The sequence below is a fragment of the Manduca sexta genome, chromosome 14 (assembly GCF_014839805.1).
Source record: "Manduca sexta isolate Smith_Timp_Sample1 chromosome 14, JHU_Msex_v1.0, whole genome shotgun sequence".
Lineage (NCBI taxonomy): Eukaryota > Metazoa > Arthropoda > Insecta > Lepidoptera > Sphingidae > Manduca > Manduca sexta.
In genome coordinates, this window is record NC_051128.1 from 9,921,712 (window position 1) to 9,943,949 (window position 22,238).

Here is a 22,238-nt window from a genome sequence, read left to right on the forward strand (position 1 = left end):
TCCCATCCATATACGAGTATAACCCTTTGCATTTTATATTCGTTTTTATCATACCCCACAGTTTATTAATCTTACGTGCCATGCTTTCATTTATCTTTGTTTGTCGATTCCTTTACAAAATATTGTTGTTTTAAACCCATATTAGGAATATTTTAATCATTTTGTGCCCTTTTCCTCATACAATGTCGTGATCGTCAAGTTATTGTATACACATGTGGCGACAAGAATTAAACGTCTTTAGCCTTGAGCGAAATTAATTGAAAATATTTTAACAGACGTAACAATTTGTTTCTACGCGTTATCTGTCATATGTTTATCTTTGATAACATACCGTGGAATACAAAAATAAATAATCATAGCATGCGTGTGTCGAATTAAAATACACGCATGAAGTATTTTGTGAAGGAGGTGAAGTAGACCCGTAGAGGCTATTCGAGCGATTGAACCACAGGATCAGTTGCAAGAAACAAAATAAAAAGGCGTTCGTGTGTGGTGGCGTTGACCCGTGCTCGAACGGCACACTCCACCTGAACAGACGACGACCTGCCACTGCCGCGGCGGGGACGCGCCCGAGCGCCGCGCGGTCACATTGTACGCGCCCGCCTAGTGCCTGCAGCTTGACACTCGGTAATCCCGACCCCGCCAATGGGTTATAGATACACGTATAAGTAAATGTCAACTTCTCAGTGTATATGTATAAAGACCATTATTGTATCATCAACCTTCCTTTACAAGAAAAGCGTATACAGAAATAAAGATAGAAAATTCGTTATTATAAGTTAAATTTTAGAAACGATCTCCACCATGTCATGTATTATGACCCGATTTCGATATTGTTTCATAATCTAAATATAAGATAATAAATTACAATAAGTAAAAAAAAATACAATAACATCAAATATATTATATTCGGGTTATTAAAGTATAAACAATTCAGAGAACATGCCCGAATTTATTTAAAAACAAAACACATGATAAGATTAGATACCTACATCCTTTTCGTCGATTTTTGCCAAGCGCTGGGCAGATTTTGCCGTTATAATATTTTTACAACTTAATTTGTTTATTACTTTAAATGGAAAATAAAACAGGGGAAAACAATGTTTAAATAACTGTAATCTAAACATCAACTATAGAATAATCTAATTACGGATAAATTATTCAACGCAACAAGGAAAAACAAGGCTTACAATTAGCCAAACTTTATACGAACAGGATAAGTCGTTAAACATTTAAATATAACCGGCTCCGAGCGGTCTCTAGGTTCACTACAAGGCAAAGTAGAGTCAATAACATATCGTTGTTATGACTTGTAAATCTAAAAAAAAGAATATAACTAGTATGTATGACTTTAACATATTATTTAGAATTATTTTTCACTTCAATCTACTGTAGAGGCTCTACCACGCGGCAGGAAGAAATCAGTTTCAACTTTTAAGATAGAAAAATATACCATATGATTAATAATCCTTTCGAAATCTACAGTGTCTAAGTGTCTGATCACTGACAAGATATCACTTGAGAAAACTAGTTATGGTAAGCTATGAAGATTCATAAACGCAACATTAAAACTATCATATGCCACAGATTCAAACCAACAGTAGTTTAACGTCAGCAAAATAGTGTTTGTTCAAAATAAAAATTTCTTTTTGATTAACATACTTTTAAAGCATAATCAATAGGTAGTTAATGTTAGCAATTACATAGTATAACATTATTATCAGCGGTTCTCACTTATGGCGCAGAATATAATTAGTTTAATGAATAATCACCTGATTGTGTAGAGGCAATACGTCGACCTCGTGTCCTTCATCTGGCGAGAGTTGTGAGAGCTGCGAGAGCGTGGAGAGCTGAGAGAGAGGCGAGTGCACCGCGGCCGGCGGCTGCGCGCGCTTGCGATCCGCGCCGCGCCGCTCCGGCTCGCCCATGCCCCAGCCGAGAGAGTACACCATCACTTCGGCAGAGCCACCGCCACCGCTGTCCACCTGACCATACATACACACCTTACTACTCGACCAATGCGCACAATACACTTAACCTATCTTACAACTAACACCATCGCAACAATCTAAATATCTATAACATTACAAAATGCTAAATTGTTTGCATACGTTCATGCCTTCAACAAACGATTCACTCCTTCGATACGTCAATGTGACTCATGTAAAGGTGATACGTCTTCGCCGTGACCTTTTTACCTTAAATGCTACAGTCATGTTAAACATAACACATTCTAAAAACGTAACGAGAACAAATCCGCATACGAATCATTGATATTCTGTTGCTAACTAAATTGAATTTTCTAAATGTTTAGTGTCAAACGTTGTATAACCGACTATAGGTTATACAAACAAAAATACACAATTACATAACGCTGATAGTTCTCACTTCAATGCGTGAATCTAACCAAACGACAACAAACGTATTGTTAGTGATACAAGCACCGAATACAATATTGAGGCAAATAGACTAGTAGGTGAAGATAACGAGCTAACACGATTTTGAATTAAACTCGTACAATGAACAACACGAAGGTGGCAATTAATATAAATGACGTTCTCATAGCAACTGACAAGGCTCCAGCCGCACGGACCGCGATTACCGCTGCATAATTAAAACGACCTTATAACCATGATCGCTTTGAGAACGGACTGATGTAAGAAGTAGACGGTTTTGCATCGATCATTTATCTGTATCGAATAGTTCAATCGTGCTCAACGAACGACCCGACGTTTCGAGGTCTATTTATTTGGTAGAGCTGAATTTATAAGAAATTCCCCGGGCGAGTAATCATAACAGAAAAGATAGAGATTTATTTCTATATTGAATCGTGAACAACCTGTACGGGTCCCGGACCGTGGCGACTGGCGACTAGGGTCAGGGAACCGGAGCGCCGGAAAGGTTGTGAACGGGCGAGCCGAGTCAGTAACCGTTCGGATATATTTTTAGAATTCCGTAGGCATTTGCAGAAGAAAAATTGCATACTTAGAAATGTTACCACGTTTAGCAGAGAATCGTACTGTGACAAAATACAATGATTTTTTCGAAATCATCCTTAATTAACACCTATTGTTTTACAAATCCTAATGAGACTGAGGGTTTTCCTTTTTATTTTATAATATATTTGATACATTATAGTGATGTTATTCATCATATTTATTTGTATCAAAAATAAATTTTTTCTACCCCTTTTTGGCGAGTAAATTGGTCCAAAGTCCGCATAAAAGTGACCCAAGTTTGTTGTGGTACCGTGAGAAATACGCCCGCGGGTCCGTTCCTTTTTATATCAGACATTGTATTGGCCGGTTTTTATTTAGTGTGGCTCGCGGCTGTCACGTCCACACGGCAACTGGCAAGGGCACGCCAGAGAACAATCCAAAAAGGCCGGCGCGCAAACCACTCGTTTAACCTCTAGACATTTTAAGGACCCGCATCCGATAAATACGTGCAGGTTTAATGCATTGTGTTGACGAGTAGTGTTTGTCTTGTTATATTTGCGTTCGAAGCTCTATTATTGCCTTTAATATCGTACAGAAATAACAGGCAGCTGTAATGAGTACAAATATCTCATTAATGTTTCACGTTCATTGTAAACAGGGACGCGCAGTTTTCTTTGTGTATTTCAGTCACATCCGTGACGCAAAGGGTTTCCAAGCCGCGCGGCTTGGAGTGTTCGCAGTTGTGGCGTCGAAACGATTGCGTGGCCGGCCGTCGAGCGCGCTACGTTTACCAACCAGCGCCAGCCAACACCGGCGTCACCAAATTAGACGAGATCTCGCGACCGGGAACCGCTCTGTGTGTATTATTGTGATGGTGTGACGCGCGTGCCCCGCCCCGGGCCCGACTGGCCTATGCTAACAGCGCACATACACACAACGCAACAGGGAAGTGCCAAAATTGGGGCTTAAAAATCTTGTAATATAACAACAAGTGCAAACAAACGACAATAGTTTTGGCACTAAATGTTTCCGGCGACTAAAATTATGTTTTACGATTCTGTTCTAATACGCGAATACCTAACAGCCGAAGTTATTTTTGATTTATTAAGATACGTTCGAAACATGTGCTAGGTTTATCAACTAGACCTTCAGACTCTTGATAATTGTAACAGACGTATAACGTGTAGAGTCGTTGACTACATCATTCAACATCGCTGCTTTGTTTAATTTTAAGCGCAACGAGAGGCAAACGTTCGAAACTCGAGATAATAAGGTCGTGAATGTGCCGAACCAGCCGAGACCGGTTCCCCACAGATAAGCGGTGCCGCTCATATGTTCTTTCGACATAAGCGATATGTCAAACGTATTACGCTTCAACAACTTTAGCTGCTGAATGATAATCGAACTACCGTGTCATAGCCAAACAAAACCAAACATGAATGAACGGTGCGAATCGAAAGTTGTGAAATAAATAATTTATAGAGCTACAGCTACAAAAACTATTCTCACGCTTCTATTTCGCTAACAATAGTAAAATACTTTGTGCGATGTTCAGGGCAATACAAAACAAAAGGATCTGTCCATTTGTTACTATAATCCTCGCGCATTATTCGCTTTATTACATTATTCTATGAAATAAATCCATAATATGATAAGCAATGTAACAACTAGGAATCAATGAACTTTACAAACCTAGATATACCCAAACTGCGCAAACTTTTGGTACGGTAAAGAAAACACGGGAAACATCACTCATTTGCATACTGGTATTACGTATTTAATGAAAAATACGGAAATAAAAAGATCAGCAATGATAAATGAAGTCGGCACAATTAATAATGCAACGTCATTAACCATATAATTTGGAGATTTTATGCGACGCTAGCAAACAATTATTAGGGCTTGTTTCACAGTTATCGTATTAAACAGCTAATGTATATAGTACACATTTTATAACCACTTATATAGAAGTATAGATTAGAATTCGACTTTTTTATTTAGTCGGTTTATAAAATTACATGACTAATAGCATTTTACTTAGAAGTTGTGAAACTACCCTTATATTAATTATAGAGTGGATACATTTCCATATATCTACATATTATTATGACCTTTATTTGTAAGTAATAAACATTACATTTGTGTAGGCTTCAACATTTACTGCTTTAAAATATAGTTCCTAAATCGTTGGAATTTACGCATAAAACATGAGAACAAAATATTGTCTTATTATAAATATTTCTTAACAATCTGTTTCAATGAGTAGTCTCGGGTTTGATCCCCGGGTCGGGAACAGGGATATTGGGTTTTTTAACTCGAGTACCAGCCTGGAGTCTGGCTATTTTGCCCGATATGATGTTAAGCTCACCCCTATCATATCATGGAACAGAATACGCAGCGCGAAACAGGCATTACTGTGTGGAAAAACAAAAATAATAATTTTGATTACGTGCACACCGCATTAGCACGTACACACGTATAAAAATTATACATTAATTACTGAAGTTTGTATTGGAAAAATAGATTATGCAACATTAATATCTGTTTATTTAAAAAAAAGCACGTCTAAAAAGGATTGCTTTAATTATAATTTTTAAGTACACATACATATATACATACTTGAGTTAACTGTACACGTTTTTATAAGCAAATGTTTTATTGACACAATAATATGATCCAGTAAACACAATATTGAACTGTTATCAAGGCCCATGACCGTGACAAAAAACGAACCAGATTAAAACTTATCGCTAACAGCAATTTGCCACGCATTATGGCCGGCAAAAATATAGCAACCTACGCACAGTCACGAATGTAAAGCAAACTAGCGAGACGTCCAACTATTTGAACTGTTGAGACGAGGGGCAAGGTCGCTTGGCCATCATTAATATTGTTTCAAGAAATTCTTTTTCGTCAGTTTTTCGTGCAAAAATTGTGCAGAAGTATGACTTACGTCATAGAGATTTGTACGTACGTAAATCTGCTGCCGTGGACTGCACTCAAGGTTCGGGCCATCACCTTTCCGATATGACTAATCGGATTTGTCTACAAATTATTACACACACTTCACACCTCGATATTCTGTGGAACACTAGAGATGACTTTATCAAACCTCAAAATGCTATGGCGATGTTACTTAAATATAATAATTAAAACTATGAGAACAATAAATCATCATCATCATGAACCATATAAATTATTTTTTACATTATAACTAAACTGTATTCCTATAAAATGGCCGTTTGAAAAGTGATATTTCACAGAGTGAACAGTAAGTTAAAAGAGGGGATTTTCAAATGGTTCATTTTCACTATTGTTCCCTGTCGTTATTTTTTATAGCGTAAGAGAAACAAACAGTGAAACGACTGCCTCAGTGAGGAACAGAACGGGAACAATACAGGTTAATGGACTAAACGGTATGACGGTATTTATATTTGGCAATATCATGACCGTGAGAGGAACAAATGTGCGAGAATTTGCTGCATTCCAAACGTATATTTTGGTCATCATCGCTGAGAACTCCTTGCACGTACAATTGTTTTGTTAACTCAAGTTTACTTTAACCTTTACCAGACAGATTTAAAACGCCAATGTGGAAAATTACGGAATTATTAAGTCAGAAAAAGAATGGACGTCGGAATCGCTAATCAAAATCTTAAATTTTTAATATCTTTGGTAATGTAAAATGGAACGGAATTTGCTATATAGATGTTTTAGCTTACAGAAGGATGCATAATATTTGCCAACATCATTGCTTCATAATAGCTAGCCATGAATACGTAATCACATGAATATTAATGTACTCTAAATAATTTTGTTTATATTAGTCTCAATAATTCGGGTTGACGTCACGTATCTAGTTGAATGACGTATAACCCTAAGAACATCTTCTATAAATAATAAATAAGCGTTTTTTTATAGCTGAAGGTCGGCAAATAAGCAAGTGGGTCAGTCGATGGTATCACCACAGACATTGCATTGTAAGTGTAAGAAAATAAATACATATTTTGTACGGTGTATAGTTAAATATTTTGCAACGAAAATAAATTATTTTAAGCGTATTAAGATCAGAGGGGAAATTGGGATTGCCTAGAAAAGGTGAGGGCGAAACCGACTGGCACTCGGAAATGTAGGTCACCGGGTTGCGGCATTTGCACCGGATGGGAGCCACACCTACATTATTATAAACAATTATATGAGTAGCTTCACAACACGCGAATCGCACCAAGTATAATAAAACAATGCGTCCACCAACACTATCACCGGTGTCGTCTGCCAATAATCACCTAAACTATACCTGTTGCCAGTTGCCACACAAAACAACTCGCAATAACAGATGAGAAGTAAAATCGGACGATTCTTTGGGAATTACGACCAGACGAAATACACATGAGGTGATTCACATAATATCGGGCACACCTCGACACCTGACATTGAATACGTAACACCTATGTGATATTTATATCACCTGTGGAGACAAATATAACATTGCCAGATTTAAATGCATCGATCCTGAACGAGTTCGAGGCGACGTAGCGTCCGTCTGGCGCCTTTAGAACAAACATTTAAAATGGATTCATTGGATTACACTCGATATTATCTTGTAGCCCAGTTAGAGGCAATAAAACAGTTTAAAAAATCATACATAGTTGTCAACCTTGGCGAGAATCGGAGAGATATTGTTCACAACACGGCTGAATGAAAGCGAGTGCCAGTCGAGCCAAGCAACTGACTCATTATTTTCATTCATGGAAAATCGCTTTTTAATCTGTCACGTTGGGATTAATTACAGGAAGCGAGATAAAGAAACAGAACAACCTCGATAACCATTGATAGTTGAGGTCAATTACCCTAATATGAAATGCCGAGGTTTTTGGGACTCATTTACAATTGTAATAACACGAACGCCGGTAATGAACGATAATTAACCTCTTTTGCCTTGAGCTTGACCTGATGATAGCGAGATAAAAATGCGACAGAAGTACAAGATATTACATAAAACAATCCGCAGGTGGCGTGAGCGCATGTTGTGGCGTTCGCTACCGCTACCGGCATTAGTCGTTCATTTATAGAAACGATTGTGTACACAGTGCAATCGACAATGGTAATTGGTGGTTTATAGATTAGTGAACGTAGGCGGTTTGTGGCGGATGGCGATCTCATCGAGCATCACGTGGAGGAGCACGCGCACACGCCTCCATCGCACGCCAAGTGCACGCTGTGTGCCAGCATTAATTACTTCAACGACGGTACTGTGCTCCGATTGATTGATACATGAAACGTGGTATCACATCATTCGCTGACGATACAACTAACGATAGGAAACGTATTGCGATTGATGACAACCACGTTTCAAAATTTTATTCGGTTCTGCGACCTGTGAACGCTTCTGGCTAACGATACGGGTATGCATTCAATGTTCGTTTAACCGTGAAATAGATTAACACGCGTGTGACATAACTGACTTTGGCGACCGGTAAGTTTTGCGATAAGCAAATCTATAAGAACAATAAACATAGCATCTGCTCTACTAAGGCAAAGCGGAACAAAAGTAACTAGTTATAACCATAATGGAAAATTCCAAATAGCTTTCTAGAACCTCGCGTACAAGTCGGACGGACGAACTTGCGACACATGATGGCGTATGCGCCAGCGCAGCCCGCGGCACTTTCACTGCCTGTGCCGCTATCGACTTGCAATCAGCGACTACAAGCTCCGTTACCACCTTATCGCTTTCAAACAAATAATCAATTAGGAAATGACACCAGAACCACTACCGGAGACAGCGATGGGTTCTTTATGACAAAACAATCCGACTCTACCTGAAATTATTCACCGCAGGAAAGACGCGCCGACTGCCGGCAGGTTACTGAATATTCATAATGTGATCGACCATTTACAAGCGTTCTTCTACTCGCTGATACAACTGGCGGCCAAGTGTACTGTTAGCGTTGCATCGTAGAAACATACACAGAGTGGTCGCAAAATTAGAGTTGTTACAATGAGAAAAAAATATTTTGCGAAGTCTATGAAACGCGGAGTGAAAATAAGACTGCAAGCACAATGGGCGTAATAAAAAAGAAATAAACCAGTACGGGAATTGTGAAAGACCCTGTAGAACACACATAGCTAACAATGATGCACTAGTGTGTTGTGTGCCAATGTGACTATGAAAATAGTAAACATTTTTTACGTAAACCGCGGCCTTGTGCAACCTTTGTGGACTAGATATAAAGTTAAACAAAATCGAGTCCATGTCCAATTTTAATCATACTTGCTATTTGTGTTAAGCTTAGCAGGTTGGAATGAATTTCTAAGTTGCTTAACTAAATAAAACGCAATAATTAAAAGTCCATAAAATCTGAAGTTTATGTGCATATTTTAACCTCATTCATAGATGCTAGGCGATGACGACCTCCGCGAGCCGTGTACATTTAAAGCTGTACTCATTAAAATTTCCTTTTTGAATCCATTAAGAACTTAAATTATATGTACAAAACATAATTTATTCTTAAAACATGTTCAAACATGCTTGTTATCGTTTCCCGGCATTATCGAGTATCAATGAAAACATAACATAAATACAATATTTATGTGCCGACTTCCACAAGCAGTATTAGATACTTTGAGCAAACACGTTTGAGAACCGACAACCTTGGCATTTTTCATTTTAATAAATCTGATACAACAAGCAAATTGTAAGGATATAAGTATAAAGTAATGTATGTAGTTGTTGCCTTCATTCAATCTAATTTAAAATCGTTGATGGTGGTTTAAATTCGTTATTTATCAAATATAGATGTAAAAATGAATTGTGCATGGGGTTATTTAGAGAAATATAAGTGGTTTGTATAATTAATTAAATTTAAAACAATGAACTAAAGAGCTAGCACGACCTACACGATCTTATCGTATTACAATTCAATATTGAACAATGGAAAGAGGAGTCCGTCCCAAACAATCGAACACATGACGATTGTAGAGCGATAATGACAAGTGAGGTGTGACGGGAGGATGGTGTGGCCACTGTGGCACTGTGGCAGCGGGCACCGGACACTGTGCACACACACTCAGCACTCGGCGCAAATCGCATCGCACCATTCACATCGCTAGGCGCTACTTAACACAAAAATAATCACACAAATATCAACTGCAAAGTAAATTATGAAACAGCTGACGTGCATTTCGCTCAAGTTCATACATTAAGTGTTACTCAAACTACGATACCATCAAACGCGACTAACCTATTCATCATAGTTCTTTGTCCAAACGAACAAATCGTAACTCACTTGACTGTAAACTTCTTTGAGCCCGCTCGTGGTGAAATCCGAATTGGGAACACGTTCACGGTAAAATTGTTTAATTCTATCACAAGCACTACCACTTCAACTGACACAGAATATTACTCAACGCACAGGAACCGAACTAGCGAGAGAGCTGCGACCACGTATCATCTAATGGACGAGTGATATTTCGTTCTCATGGGAGATCATAAATCTAAAACAGTTTTTGTGAATGCTCTGTGAAGCACACAAAAAAAATGAATGCAAAAAATAAAAAGTAGCGCCGTGAAGCGCGGAGCACTTGTATCTCCGGGCGTTGCGCACTGGTGACTGAGACGATGGCGGGTGAAGCGCGAACAACGAATCAATGTTGCGCGGCGGGCGTTGTGTGCGCGCCTGTGTAGAGCGCGCCGCCGCACACAGCCACGGCGCGGAGCGGCGCGCGAGCCAGCGGCCACCAGTCAGCACCGAGCATTGAGCAGGCGAAGCCGGCCCACTCCGACACAACTCCGACCCTAACACCCGACCATTTATGAACACTACACCGATTCATGGCTGACTCGATATGGATCATGTGCATCCAATTGGACAAACAACACCTGACTTTCATGACACATGCACTGCAATGTCAGGAGATTATTGTGACGTATGCTGATTTCAACGATTAGTTATGAAAGGGATCTCCTATTTATAGGAATTATACATACGCATGTCGTAGATTCCACATAAATAGAATAATACATAGCCTATAGGCATAATATGTGAACGAAACATATAACAAAATTGGAAACTCCGACGCGGCGATAGTCATACAATAAGCGATCTGGCGCATGCGAACTTTACTAAACAGCTGTGCGTATTACTCAAAACATAAACTGCTGGCTGTTACTACGCAATAATGTACAAAGGCGACATTTAAATTTGTAACAGCATGTTATTACCGTGCAATGTGCATGTCTGCCGAGAAAATGAACTAAGACATTAGCGGCTAGAGCTCTGAAAACTTTCCTTGCAAGGCTGGGTGTTTAATTATACCAACGCTCTTCATCATCTTCCTGCTTTACTTGATTTCTGTATGGGTTCTGTGCAGATTGCTAATATTCCAAAAATGTTTTGTATTTATTTTAGTAAGGACCTCACCGACTTCACTTTCTTTAAATGGCTATACATTCCCACCCAAAAATTATCATCATCAGACACACCAATTTTTCTGCTGAACAAAAGAATCTCCTAAAGCTTTCCAGCCAAATACAAAAAATACAAAATGTACAGGCATTGCAGGCACAGAAAGCTACTCCCGGCACAGTTTAAGTATTCAAAAAATTAACTGAGAGATTATCTGATATTGACTTGAGATCCTATATAAGGCGTAAAGTTTACTAAGTTTAATCCCACCCAAGGACGACGTTAAATAAAGCGCACTTCAATGTCAGTTGTGTATACTAAATAATTTTTTCGGTAACATAGATAATGTAAACAACATAATGCCAAGATTTCAGCTTAGATCTTAATTTGCTAGTAGGAATAACAACAAACCCAATAGTACAGAGACGATATCCTTAATTATATGACCTAGATACTGTAGCATCTAATGTGAAACGATTATTCTCTTAATATATTTATCGTAGCTAGATAAAACTATTCCTTATATATTTAGGGAAGGAAAACAAAAAACAAATAAACCAATTGTACCCAATTATTTTGAAATAGTGCCTTTAATTGGCACTATGAAATAAGTAATTAAAAAAATAATACAGATATTGATTGAGAACTGAAAAGCAGGTACCATATGTGTTTATATTTACATATTATATGTTATCAATACTACGTAAATTGTATTCATCAGTTTGAAAGAGCTGCGTTTCGGTAAGCGTACTATAAAGCGAGGTTCAGATTAACAAGAATATTAGAAGCAACCGCGACAAACCGACTTCTAAAAATTTTTGAACTTTCAGGACTTACGGCAAGGCCCATGTGTATAGAACTATTGAAACATTGCCACTCGCGTAAACCCATCTGGAAGTTCTTACACAATGCATTACTGCAAGAACTCGCTAGCCAAAAAATTGCATTATATAAACGAACGGGCTTGAGAGCGATAGTACAACTGTCCCAAAAAAAATACTATACACTATCAAAAGTGGCAAATTTACTGTTATTTCTTACAATAGCTAGGTTAATGGTGGTAGGTCTCTCGTAATATGTGAGGGTCCGCCTGGGTAGGTACCACCGTAGTGTCTATTTCTGCCGCCAAGCAGCAGTGTGTAGTCACTGTTGTTTTCCGGTTTGTAGAACATTGTAGCCAGTGTAACTACTGGACATAATAAGACTTAACATCTCATGTCTCAGTTTGGCGAGCGCAGTGGAATACCAAACAATACTTTGTAATTCAAGGTGGTGGTTGATGTTTCTACTGTTTATGGGCGGTCGTATCGCTTACTATCAGGTGAACGGCAAGCTCGTCTCGTCATTCAAAGCAATAAAAAAATATTTTAAAAGTAAAACCAACAAGCCACTAAGTCGCTTGATATTGAGTTATATCTGCAATACTAGAAAAAGAATCCATGTGTTGCCCTTGAATAAACTAACCTGCCACATTTAGTTTCTCATCTATTAGGCTAAAACCTGGCACCGGTGAAAGAATTAATCTCAAGTCAGTGACCCAAGCGGGAAATAAATTGGATTAGTTAAGTAAAGCTATAAAACGTGACACTGGTGTATATTCCTCCGCACATATTCACAGTAAACAAAATTCCGCGGTAAACTTGCCTAGTACGCATAATACCTACAGCACAGATCAAAGGATCAGCGCTACGACCAAAAACCTCTTACGTAACCGTTATTTAATGTAAGCTGAATACTAAATGTGCTAAATAAGCTAATGTTTTGAATATATGCACATACTAAATAACAGACTTGGTAATATAGATATTGGAAAAGATTTAAAATTCACATCACTTTCCGACCTTGTGTCCGGTTTTACATCCCGATACCAAACAATAATAAATACACCTATCGAATATTATGATCAAATATAAATAATGGAAGAAACAATTCAAATCTGCCAGAGTTTGAACGTAGCATAATTCGGACTCCATATTACGAATATTATAAATTGAGAAAGTTTGTCAAAATGTTTGCATTTTTCTTAGAAGCAAACTCAGAAACTGTTGAACACCACGTGTACTTATTACATTACATTAACGTACTTTTTATCCTGGTAACTTGCTCCTGTAGGTAAATTGTATGTAGTTTTGCTTGCAAATTTGTGCATTGCGGAATGAAATAATAATATGTCTAGATAATTCTAATAATATACGTCTCGAAACATAGTATCCGGTGATTAAGTAAATACTAAATATTCAATTATGGTATACACGACTACAAGTTTTACGCAAATAATCCGTGAGAAATGTATAAATATTATTTTTAAATACTAAATATGCATGCATATCATAACAAAAATGATACATAATTATTATCGATGTGTCTCTCGCCACGTGAGTTGTAAAATATACAGCTATGAATTAGTCTCCCTAGTACTCCCTATGTCAATTTTAACATAATCCACCCATTTTCCTTTTGTTACCATTCCAATCAGATGTTAAAATCATTGCAACTCTGTCACCATCATCAAAATAGTACAGCTAGAAAATAATCGATATCGATTTCAAATCTTAGATATCGATCATTACAAGAGCACAATGCACTTTAATTATACAGAATGCATAGAAACGAATTAAAAATACCATAACAATGAAACGAATCAACAGTGACCAAGCCGATCGTAAAATAATTCGACTAATTGGCACGAATGGCAACCGTCGCGTTGCAGCACCAAACACTTCTCGTTCAGACAAAAACCAGCTGGAATAATCCAGATCTTTACTACCGTCATTAATAAATGTAAACTGGCATTGTTACATTGATAGATGTGGTTTTTATCTCCATATTTGTGTAAGACAAATTGTTCTGTTTATCAGCTTTCTATATTTATGACGAATTACTCTCCATTGTTTGCGGTTTTTCCCGAAAGACACGTTTTGATAACACGACATTTGCATCGCCCTAGTGCTAATGCTAAACTTAATTATATTTTGGATAGGGATTGACCTGACTAGCTTACTACCTATAAGGATGCATCAAGGCTTTCCGATGACTGTGTCAATACTGCAGTTTGGATTCCCAAATTCCAAATTATGCTGAACTTCCTCTATTCTCCATTCTGCTCTGTTATTTCAGAGGAAGCATAATTCCACAAGATGCCTAATGGCTTTACCAAAATTTTAGTTCCTTTCCCAAAACAATTTTCCCATTTCCCTTCAAATTAAGGAACTTTCTAGTATAAATTTCAGTCTTTGGGCATTCAAATAGCATTATAATGGATTGCTAGTCACTCAGATATTCCGGGTAATGTAACTGTGAATTCCATTGCTAGGGCGGCCTCTCATTGGGGCGATAAGCCACACAGTTACTGTTTTCCTCTTCGTTGTCCAGATAAATCGAATATGTTTAAAAGATGGAATCGCCTATAGCGAACTTCACGACATACTAAAGAAAAATATTTCGACATTGAGCATGCAATATCTTCTAAATGTTGGTTTAGAATTAAGAATTTTTCAGCCAAATTAAGTAGGATTGGGTTTTGTTTGCACGCCGGTATTTTGGAGAAAATTTGAGTGTAACATCAATCCCTGTGTAAGTGTGGTTTGGACGAAGGCGCTTTGGAGCTTTCCTTTTTTACTTAAGTTACTAGTTGATATTTCTTTGATCTTAACTTTAATCCATTCACCTAATTAGTCAGTTATAGTCGTCTATAAATCTAAATATATTCGGTTTCGATTTATGATATTTGTTTTTATATTTTCTATTGTTTATTTCTTTGTCTTTGATTTTTCCGTATTTATTTTCTTACATTTGTGCCTTTAATAGTATTATACCTAAATAACATTCTTATTGGGAATTTATTGAGATATTTACGCGTGGCGTTTTTAGACCAATTTGTACCTACCTAGTACCATACTTTATTCACCGTACAACAAAATTAGTCAGTGTCTTTTTTATTTTGACATTGGCAAAATCATCGTCTATCAACGACAGAGCTCCAACCTACAAATTTAATTAAATTAACATTTGCGTCATTTTATTTAGGATCAATAAAAAACAAAACAAAAAAACAAGGTAATGCGTCACTTTATTAATTTATATCGCTAAACATTTATCACGAGACATATCACATATTTTGCTCAACATATCGAAATAATGAAACAAAAAATACATAAGCCGATTATTGTTAGTTCAATAAAAAATCATAACACTGTCCATTATTACATTTTCGACAAAATCGACATGCGGTAATAAAACATGAAAGAAAAGACGATTATTATTCAAATAAAATATAATAATAGTGTACAATGTTTATTTATAACCCACACAATGTATAATACGGGTGTAAAATGACGTCATTATCTGGTAAACAAAACGTACTCACCTCGTTGTATCGCGTAGAGCCGGTAGAGCTTGTGAAAGCTGCGTCGGAGCCGATGGCGCTGAGAGCGGCCGGGAGCGACGTGCGCCTTGCACCTGACAACAACATCGTATAAACTCCATTAACGAGTGCTTCACAGTTCACTTGCTCTTTGTAATGCATAGATTACTTAACAGATAAGATAACTGTAATATACACTCCGCACATTGCAAATACAACCAACTTAGAAAACACATCGCCGCCAACAAAACATATCACCTGATTGATACGTCATCTACTGTGTGACAGACTAATTACAGATTAAGTACTGATTTGCTGTATTTAATCCTATATACTTATTAAGCCTTTCATTAACCTATTTTTTTTTATGCCATAGAGTATACATATAGATAAATGGAAAAATATAAATATTTTTTTTTTTTATTTTGAATATTCTATTAGTCGACATTGATGATTAAGGTATTTGCTACGATGTAGAAATTTATACTGTTTACAAGTAACAAATAATTGTATAAGCCATAATTTGCGTAATCATCACACTGTGTTACATTTAGGCAAGGTTAATTAATTGAAATAATTAAAAATACATTTTACAGGAGCTTTTTTTGAAAAGAGACGATTTTGGTTTCGTTTTGAAAGTCCTGATGCTCATCTAATGAAGTTTACGATTAAACAATATTTACATCTAAGTGATTAAAAATTAAATTGTTATCAATACGTGATAGAAGCATTAATATAAAATTCTGTGTAGTTTATACTAAACACTGAATATTCGCTTTATATTTGGTACAATAATCGTCTTTATTCGTGTAACACGAATGAAACATCAAAATAGACAATCATATTTGGCTACTCTTTCTAATCAATCAATATCACATATCGAATGTATTCTTGAAAGTTATTTGTGCGCGTCAACGTACCTAAAAATAACATTTGAAAACATAATATGATCGTTTTATCCACGCCCCTTATTTCGTACAACGTTTCCTGTGGGGTTTATAAGATACACGAGCGATTACTCTGCATATAAATATTGCGCTAGCATTAATAATATATCGCTGGAACATTAAAAAGCTATCAAAACTGAGTAACGAGACTGCGTGTTCGAGACATCTACGGCAAAGTGTTGGCAAAAAGGTAGTAAATCAATAAACTGCGAACGTACAGTTCCCACGTGCGATATATTTTATTCTCGGCTCTCGGGTGCAACACAGATAACAATTACGTACCTCCACTCGGTTTGCTCACCGATTATTTGCTGTATCTATTGAATGAGCCTAAACCCGCCAGTAATAAAACAAATATTGACATTGCAGTAAATTCTTCATGGGCGTTATATGCAATAGAGCTAATATTTCACAATAGGCTCTCTTTACACAGATTATGAGCATTATCTATACAACATGCAGTGATAACAGTATTAAACTCTTAAGTGGCTAAAATTTCCATTATAAATCACTGACAGATAATGGGAAAAAAACGCCGGGATAAAACGTTATGCAGAAAACAAAGCATAACATAATCGTATGCAAAGTCGGTGAGGATTTGCAAAAATCCCAACCCACGCAATGATACGACTGACTGAGCCGCAAATGTTCAATATCCTATTAACCTTCATATTATCAGCGCATTACCAAATATACAATCGCATGCCAACTATTACTAAGCCGTGCTGTTATCAATGTGACACCAACGTTAACTCCGAACATAAAACATACGGAATACAACCGCAACAATGTGGGAAACTGTTAATAATGACAGCCCAAACAAAATAACTTCGAAGTTTTAGCATTCCAGGCAGCACGCGATATAATAACCAAGTCAAATCAAGTATTCGTATGACATTGAATTTATACACAATAAGTAACAAACGAGTGTTGACTGCAATCGCTACGTTATTGATTGCTAACATAAATAAGAATTTCAATCAGTGCAGTAAATTTACGATGACAAAATTTCGATATCAGATATCTTCGGTAAGGAATTGGCCAGCATCCAGCTGCACATCTTGCTATTTGTTTACTTGTTAAACAAACAGTATTAATTCTAATTTGTTTTTACTTCCTCAATACTAAAAGCTTTTTATATATAGAATATAAAAAAACATATCTCGGTGGTGGGAAGAGCTTGTTCTTACTCTACCCTTAGCAAAACGCTAACCGTATTTTTAGAAGCTGTCTCTTCGATATTTATAATACATATAGAAAGAAAAATCAATATTTCCGCAAGATATATTTTATATTAATGAATGTTTGGTACTAAGTTGAAATAATTGTAATTGTTAAAATTAATACCTACTTCATCTACATATATAACATAGGTTTAGTTTTGTAACTGTTATGGTATTTTATATGTATAAATAAAACATAAATAAATATTTTTTTAAAGAGGTTCGCAACGATATTTTATACAAAAATAATTCGTAAATCCTTGAATATTATTATTATAGAATAGTTTATCGGAATTGGTATAAAATTATTAGTGGAAACAAGCACTATAAAGACTTTCCAACCAATACATCATATATCTCTCTTCTTTATTATTACTATTGTGTGAGCACAAGTACAATATATATTAACTTAATGTTACCTCTTTTAATTTGCCTCGAGTAATAAACACGCTTCGAATGTGCATCGTACGGTAAGTGCAATTAAATACAAAAACGACTGGCGTTGAGTATTAAACGTCTTTAACAGCCAACGTCGTTAGCGTGCCCGGCAAATTGCTTCACGCTACTTCTCAAATACATCGCTAATCATACCAATTACACTACACGCCCTTCTGAATGAATATAGCACCACTGGTTATACAATAGGCCGCACACGTATCATTTTGTCACTGACACGCTTGTCGGGGTAGTTCTTAAAATACTTTACATTGCAACTTTATTAGTTTTTAATTTTATAAAAATAAAAAGCAATTGACGCGACGAACACATCGATTTAATTTCGGAGGTGCAATATATATTATTATAAAGTTCAACAATTTTCACTAAACCCGTTATTAAGATGTAGTATTTGCCCGCAGCATTATTGTATCTAAAAAAGAAAGTTTGAAAATGGTATAATTAGCTTTCTATCATTTTTAGTATAGTCTTACCGGCCTAAAACGTTATAACGGCGAAATAATATGTAGTATGCGCAGTATTCGCTCTCCCTTATGTATACATTGATTTTTCTTTTGTGCGGTTTTCAATAAAGAATTATCTACCTATGTATATCTGATGAGCCACAATTATTTCAAACATAAAATTATGTTTGCCAGAAGCGCATGCTCATCCCAAGTAGCAAAAAAGCTTCATAATAATATAATTTAAAATTGGGGTTATGCAAATTGATTGCCTATTAAACGTAATTTTTCTACAATATTTTTAACCTTAACAAATTATCTCCTCGAATACAGGCTGTTAATTAAGAGTTATCCAACCGTGAAGGATCGATACAGTTTTTACAGTTATGTACTTACAATATCAATTATTAGACGCATTGTTGAAAATCTATTTTTATTTGCAACTTTATTTTAATTATCTAGTGATATTTAAAGTAACAAAATGTATCTAACATACAGATCTCGAAATAAAACTAGTTTTCCTACATTTTCGTGGTTTTTTATATATCTATTTTCTCCTGACGTTTCGAAGCCTTTGCAGACTTTATGGTCACGGGGCAAACTAAGGTGTAGCTCGTCCGAAAAGTCACAGTTACAATATCTACTTACATTTTATAGTAACACAATTTATTTTAAAGATTTCGCGTAGTTCGGACCGTGATCTACAATATTTTTGAACTGAAAAATCGTAATTTTGAAAAAATTGTATCCGTTTCATTCGACACATTTGCGTAAACATAAGAAATCATTATACCTACAGATCTTAAATCTTCTAACGGGCTTTTCCTATTTCCCGTATCCTGCACAGTTTCTTAAGAATAAACTTTTAAAAATAAACTCTATAAACAAATTGAGATATATTTTTGCATCGACGAGTGATGCTGATCAAAGGTATTATTTCACTGAAATAGCTGAAGGTTTCGCTGTTGATTCGGAGCTGAACAAACTAATGGATGATTGAAATATGTACCGTAGTAATGACGGCAGACTAAACACAGCCCGAGAAAATACATAAATTCTGTCAATAGAAAACATTTCCGGATAATATATACATATATTTGATATTTAACAGTAACGGTTTTATATTTATGGTGATGTAAAATACAATAACCAATAAGTTACGAATAAAAGATGCAAGATTTTTGAACTATGTACACATTTTTACTTTTTCCTTTTCCCCTCCAAACAATTTCTATCATAAATATTATGTTTCAAAAAACCCGTATAACTTCTTAAAAAGTCATCAACATTTAATTTAATATTCGATGTGACCCAATTACTCATTTTAAACTTGAGCAAAAATAATAATTACTTTTAGATTAATAGGCCCACCTGCTTCTTGGTTTTGTTAATTAAAATTGACACTTCACGAGGTAAGCTCATTATAAACATGGTTCATTAGAGTTAAGGTGATAGAAACTCATAAAGGTAAATAACATGAAGGTGATAAAGGTCGAGTCTCGAGATGAGGATCACATTGGAAATACTCGTTAATTCTTAATTATCTCCTACTTCCTCTAATAGACAACCTTATATCAGTATCTAATACAATACAATGGCATTAGGGTTTCGTAAGGAATTAGCTCTACAATTGTAATGTCGATGGAACATAGGCTTTTTTAAATACATATTTAAACTTCAAGTTTAGAGACTAGATTACTCCAACCTCATCGCATCCTAAAACTAATTCATCAATAAGTCCTTTTTATATATTTTTTTATATGTCACTATAAATAAATACCTTAGACTTTGATAGCATCAAAACCGTAACTTTCTTTAACCAAATTTGCATTTAATAGTGTATCTTTACTAGATAGATCATTTACAGTGGCAACAGGATGCCATACCTACGAATAAGTAGTAACAAACATAGTATGATTTCCAAAGAAAGTAATGGCAGTTAATTTCTTTGGAAGTATATATCGGCCTACGTCGAGTGGAAATATTATTTACTGAAAAAAATAAAATATTCTACAATAAGCTTTAAACTAGAATTAAGGCGTTTTTTACCTGTTCTATTGTAACATCAGTGATAAGAATCCTTAGAGTATTGTGCTCATGTATATATGTGTGGACGGCAAAAGGTAGTTAAGACGGTTCATTTGTGTTATATTTTTCTACCCCTTGATTTTCATTTACTCCGTTTTGGTGGTATCCTTACAAGATGGTACTGGTACACCAATACTTACATATAGACACATATTACCAACCTCAACGCAGGCGACATTCAAAGATCATCAGATAAAAAGCCCTAGAGCCTAAAAATGCTCTACCTCAAGAAACATTTCGCTCAAGGACGAATCTCAGTTTCCAAACTCGAGTTTAGTCTGGGGTGTAATGGGCGGCTTACTGCTTAGGCAATTATCTTTTACTGTGGATATCTATACTATTATATAAAGCTGAAGAGTTTGTTTGTTTGTTTGTTTGTTTGAACGCGCTAATCTCAGGAACTACCGGTCCAAACTGAAAATTTCTTTTTGCGTTGGATAGCCCATGTTCGTGGAGTGCTATAGGCTATATATCATCACGCTATACCCAATAGGAGCGGAGCAGTAATGGCTTATCTCAGAAACTAGGAGTTTGAACTGAATAATTCTTTTTGTGTTGGATAGCCCTTTGTTCGTGAAGTGCTATAGGCTATATATCATCACGCTATGACCAATAGGAGCAGAGCAGTAATGGCTAATCTCAGAAACTAGGAGTTTGAACTGAATAATTCTTTTTATGTTGGATAGCCCTTTGTTCCTGGAATGCTATAGGCTATATATATCATCACGCTATGCCCAATAGGAGCGGAGCAGTAATCGCTAATCTCAGGAACTACAGGTCCGAACTGAAAAATTATTTTTGCGTTGGATAGCCCTTTGTTCGTGGAGTGCTATAGGCTATATATCATCACGCTATGACCAATAGGAGCAGAGCAGTAATGGCTAATCTCAGAAACTAGGAGTTTGAACTGAATAATTCTTTTTGTGTTGGATAGCCCTTTGTTCGTGAAGTGCTATAGGCTATATATCATCACGCTATGACCAATAGGAGCAGAGCAGTAATGGCTAATCTCAGAAACTAGGAGTTTGAACTGAATAATTCTTTTTGTGTTGGATAGCCCTTTGTTCCTGGAATGCTATAGGCTATATATATCATCAGGCTATGCCCAATAGGAGCGGAGCAGTAATCGCTAATCTCAGGAACTACAGGTTCGAACTGAATAAATATTTTTGTGTTGGATAGCCCTTTATTCCTGAAGTGCTATAGGTTATATATCGTCACGCTATGACCAATAGGAGCGGAGCAGTAATGAAACATGATGCAAAAACGGGGACAATTTATTGGTTTTGAGAGCTTCTGTTGCGTGCGCTGCGTAAACGGTTAAAGTTATGCAACAATAATGTATGACGGGATTGTTCCTCTTAAAAAGTT

At 36.2% G+C, this 22,238-nt stretch overlaps 1 protein-coding gene across 6 annotated transcripts in view; it reads right to left on the reverse strand.

The window, feature by feature from the left end:
* Nucleotides 1-22,238, reverse strand: part of LOC115439882 (inositol hexakisphosphate kinase 2) — a 55,105-nt gene that overhangs the window by 6,594 nt on the left and 26,273 nt on the right. For 3 of the 6 annotated variants that reach the window (XM_030163927.2, XM_030163933.2, XM_030163928.2), the window contains exons 2-3: nt 15,714-15,805; nt 1,773-1,985 (exon numbers count right to left, since the gene is read on the reverse strand). In XM_030163927.2, coding sequence (XP_030019787.2) covers nt 1,773-1,985; nt 15,714-15,805 — 305 coding nt within the window. Of the gene's footprint in view, nt 1-1,772; nt 1,986-10,183; nt 10,203-10,228; nt 10,617-15,713; nt 15,806-16,630; nt 16,659-22,238 lie in introns of those variants that run through there. The other 3 variants (XM_030163929.2, XM_030163934.2, XM_037438440.1) reach the window with 3 other exon arrangements.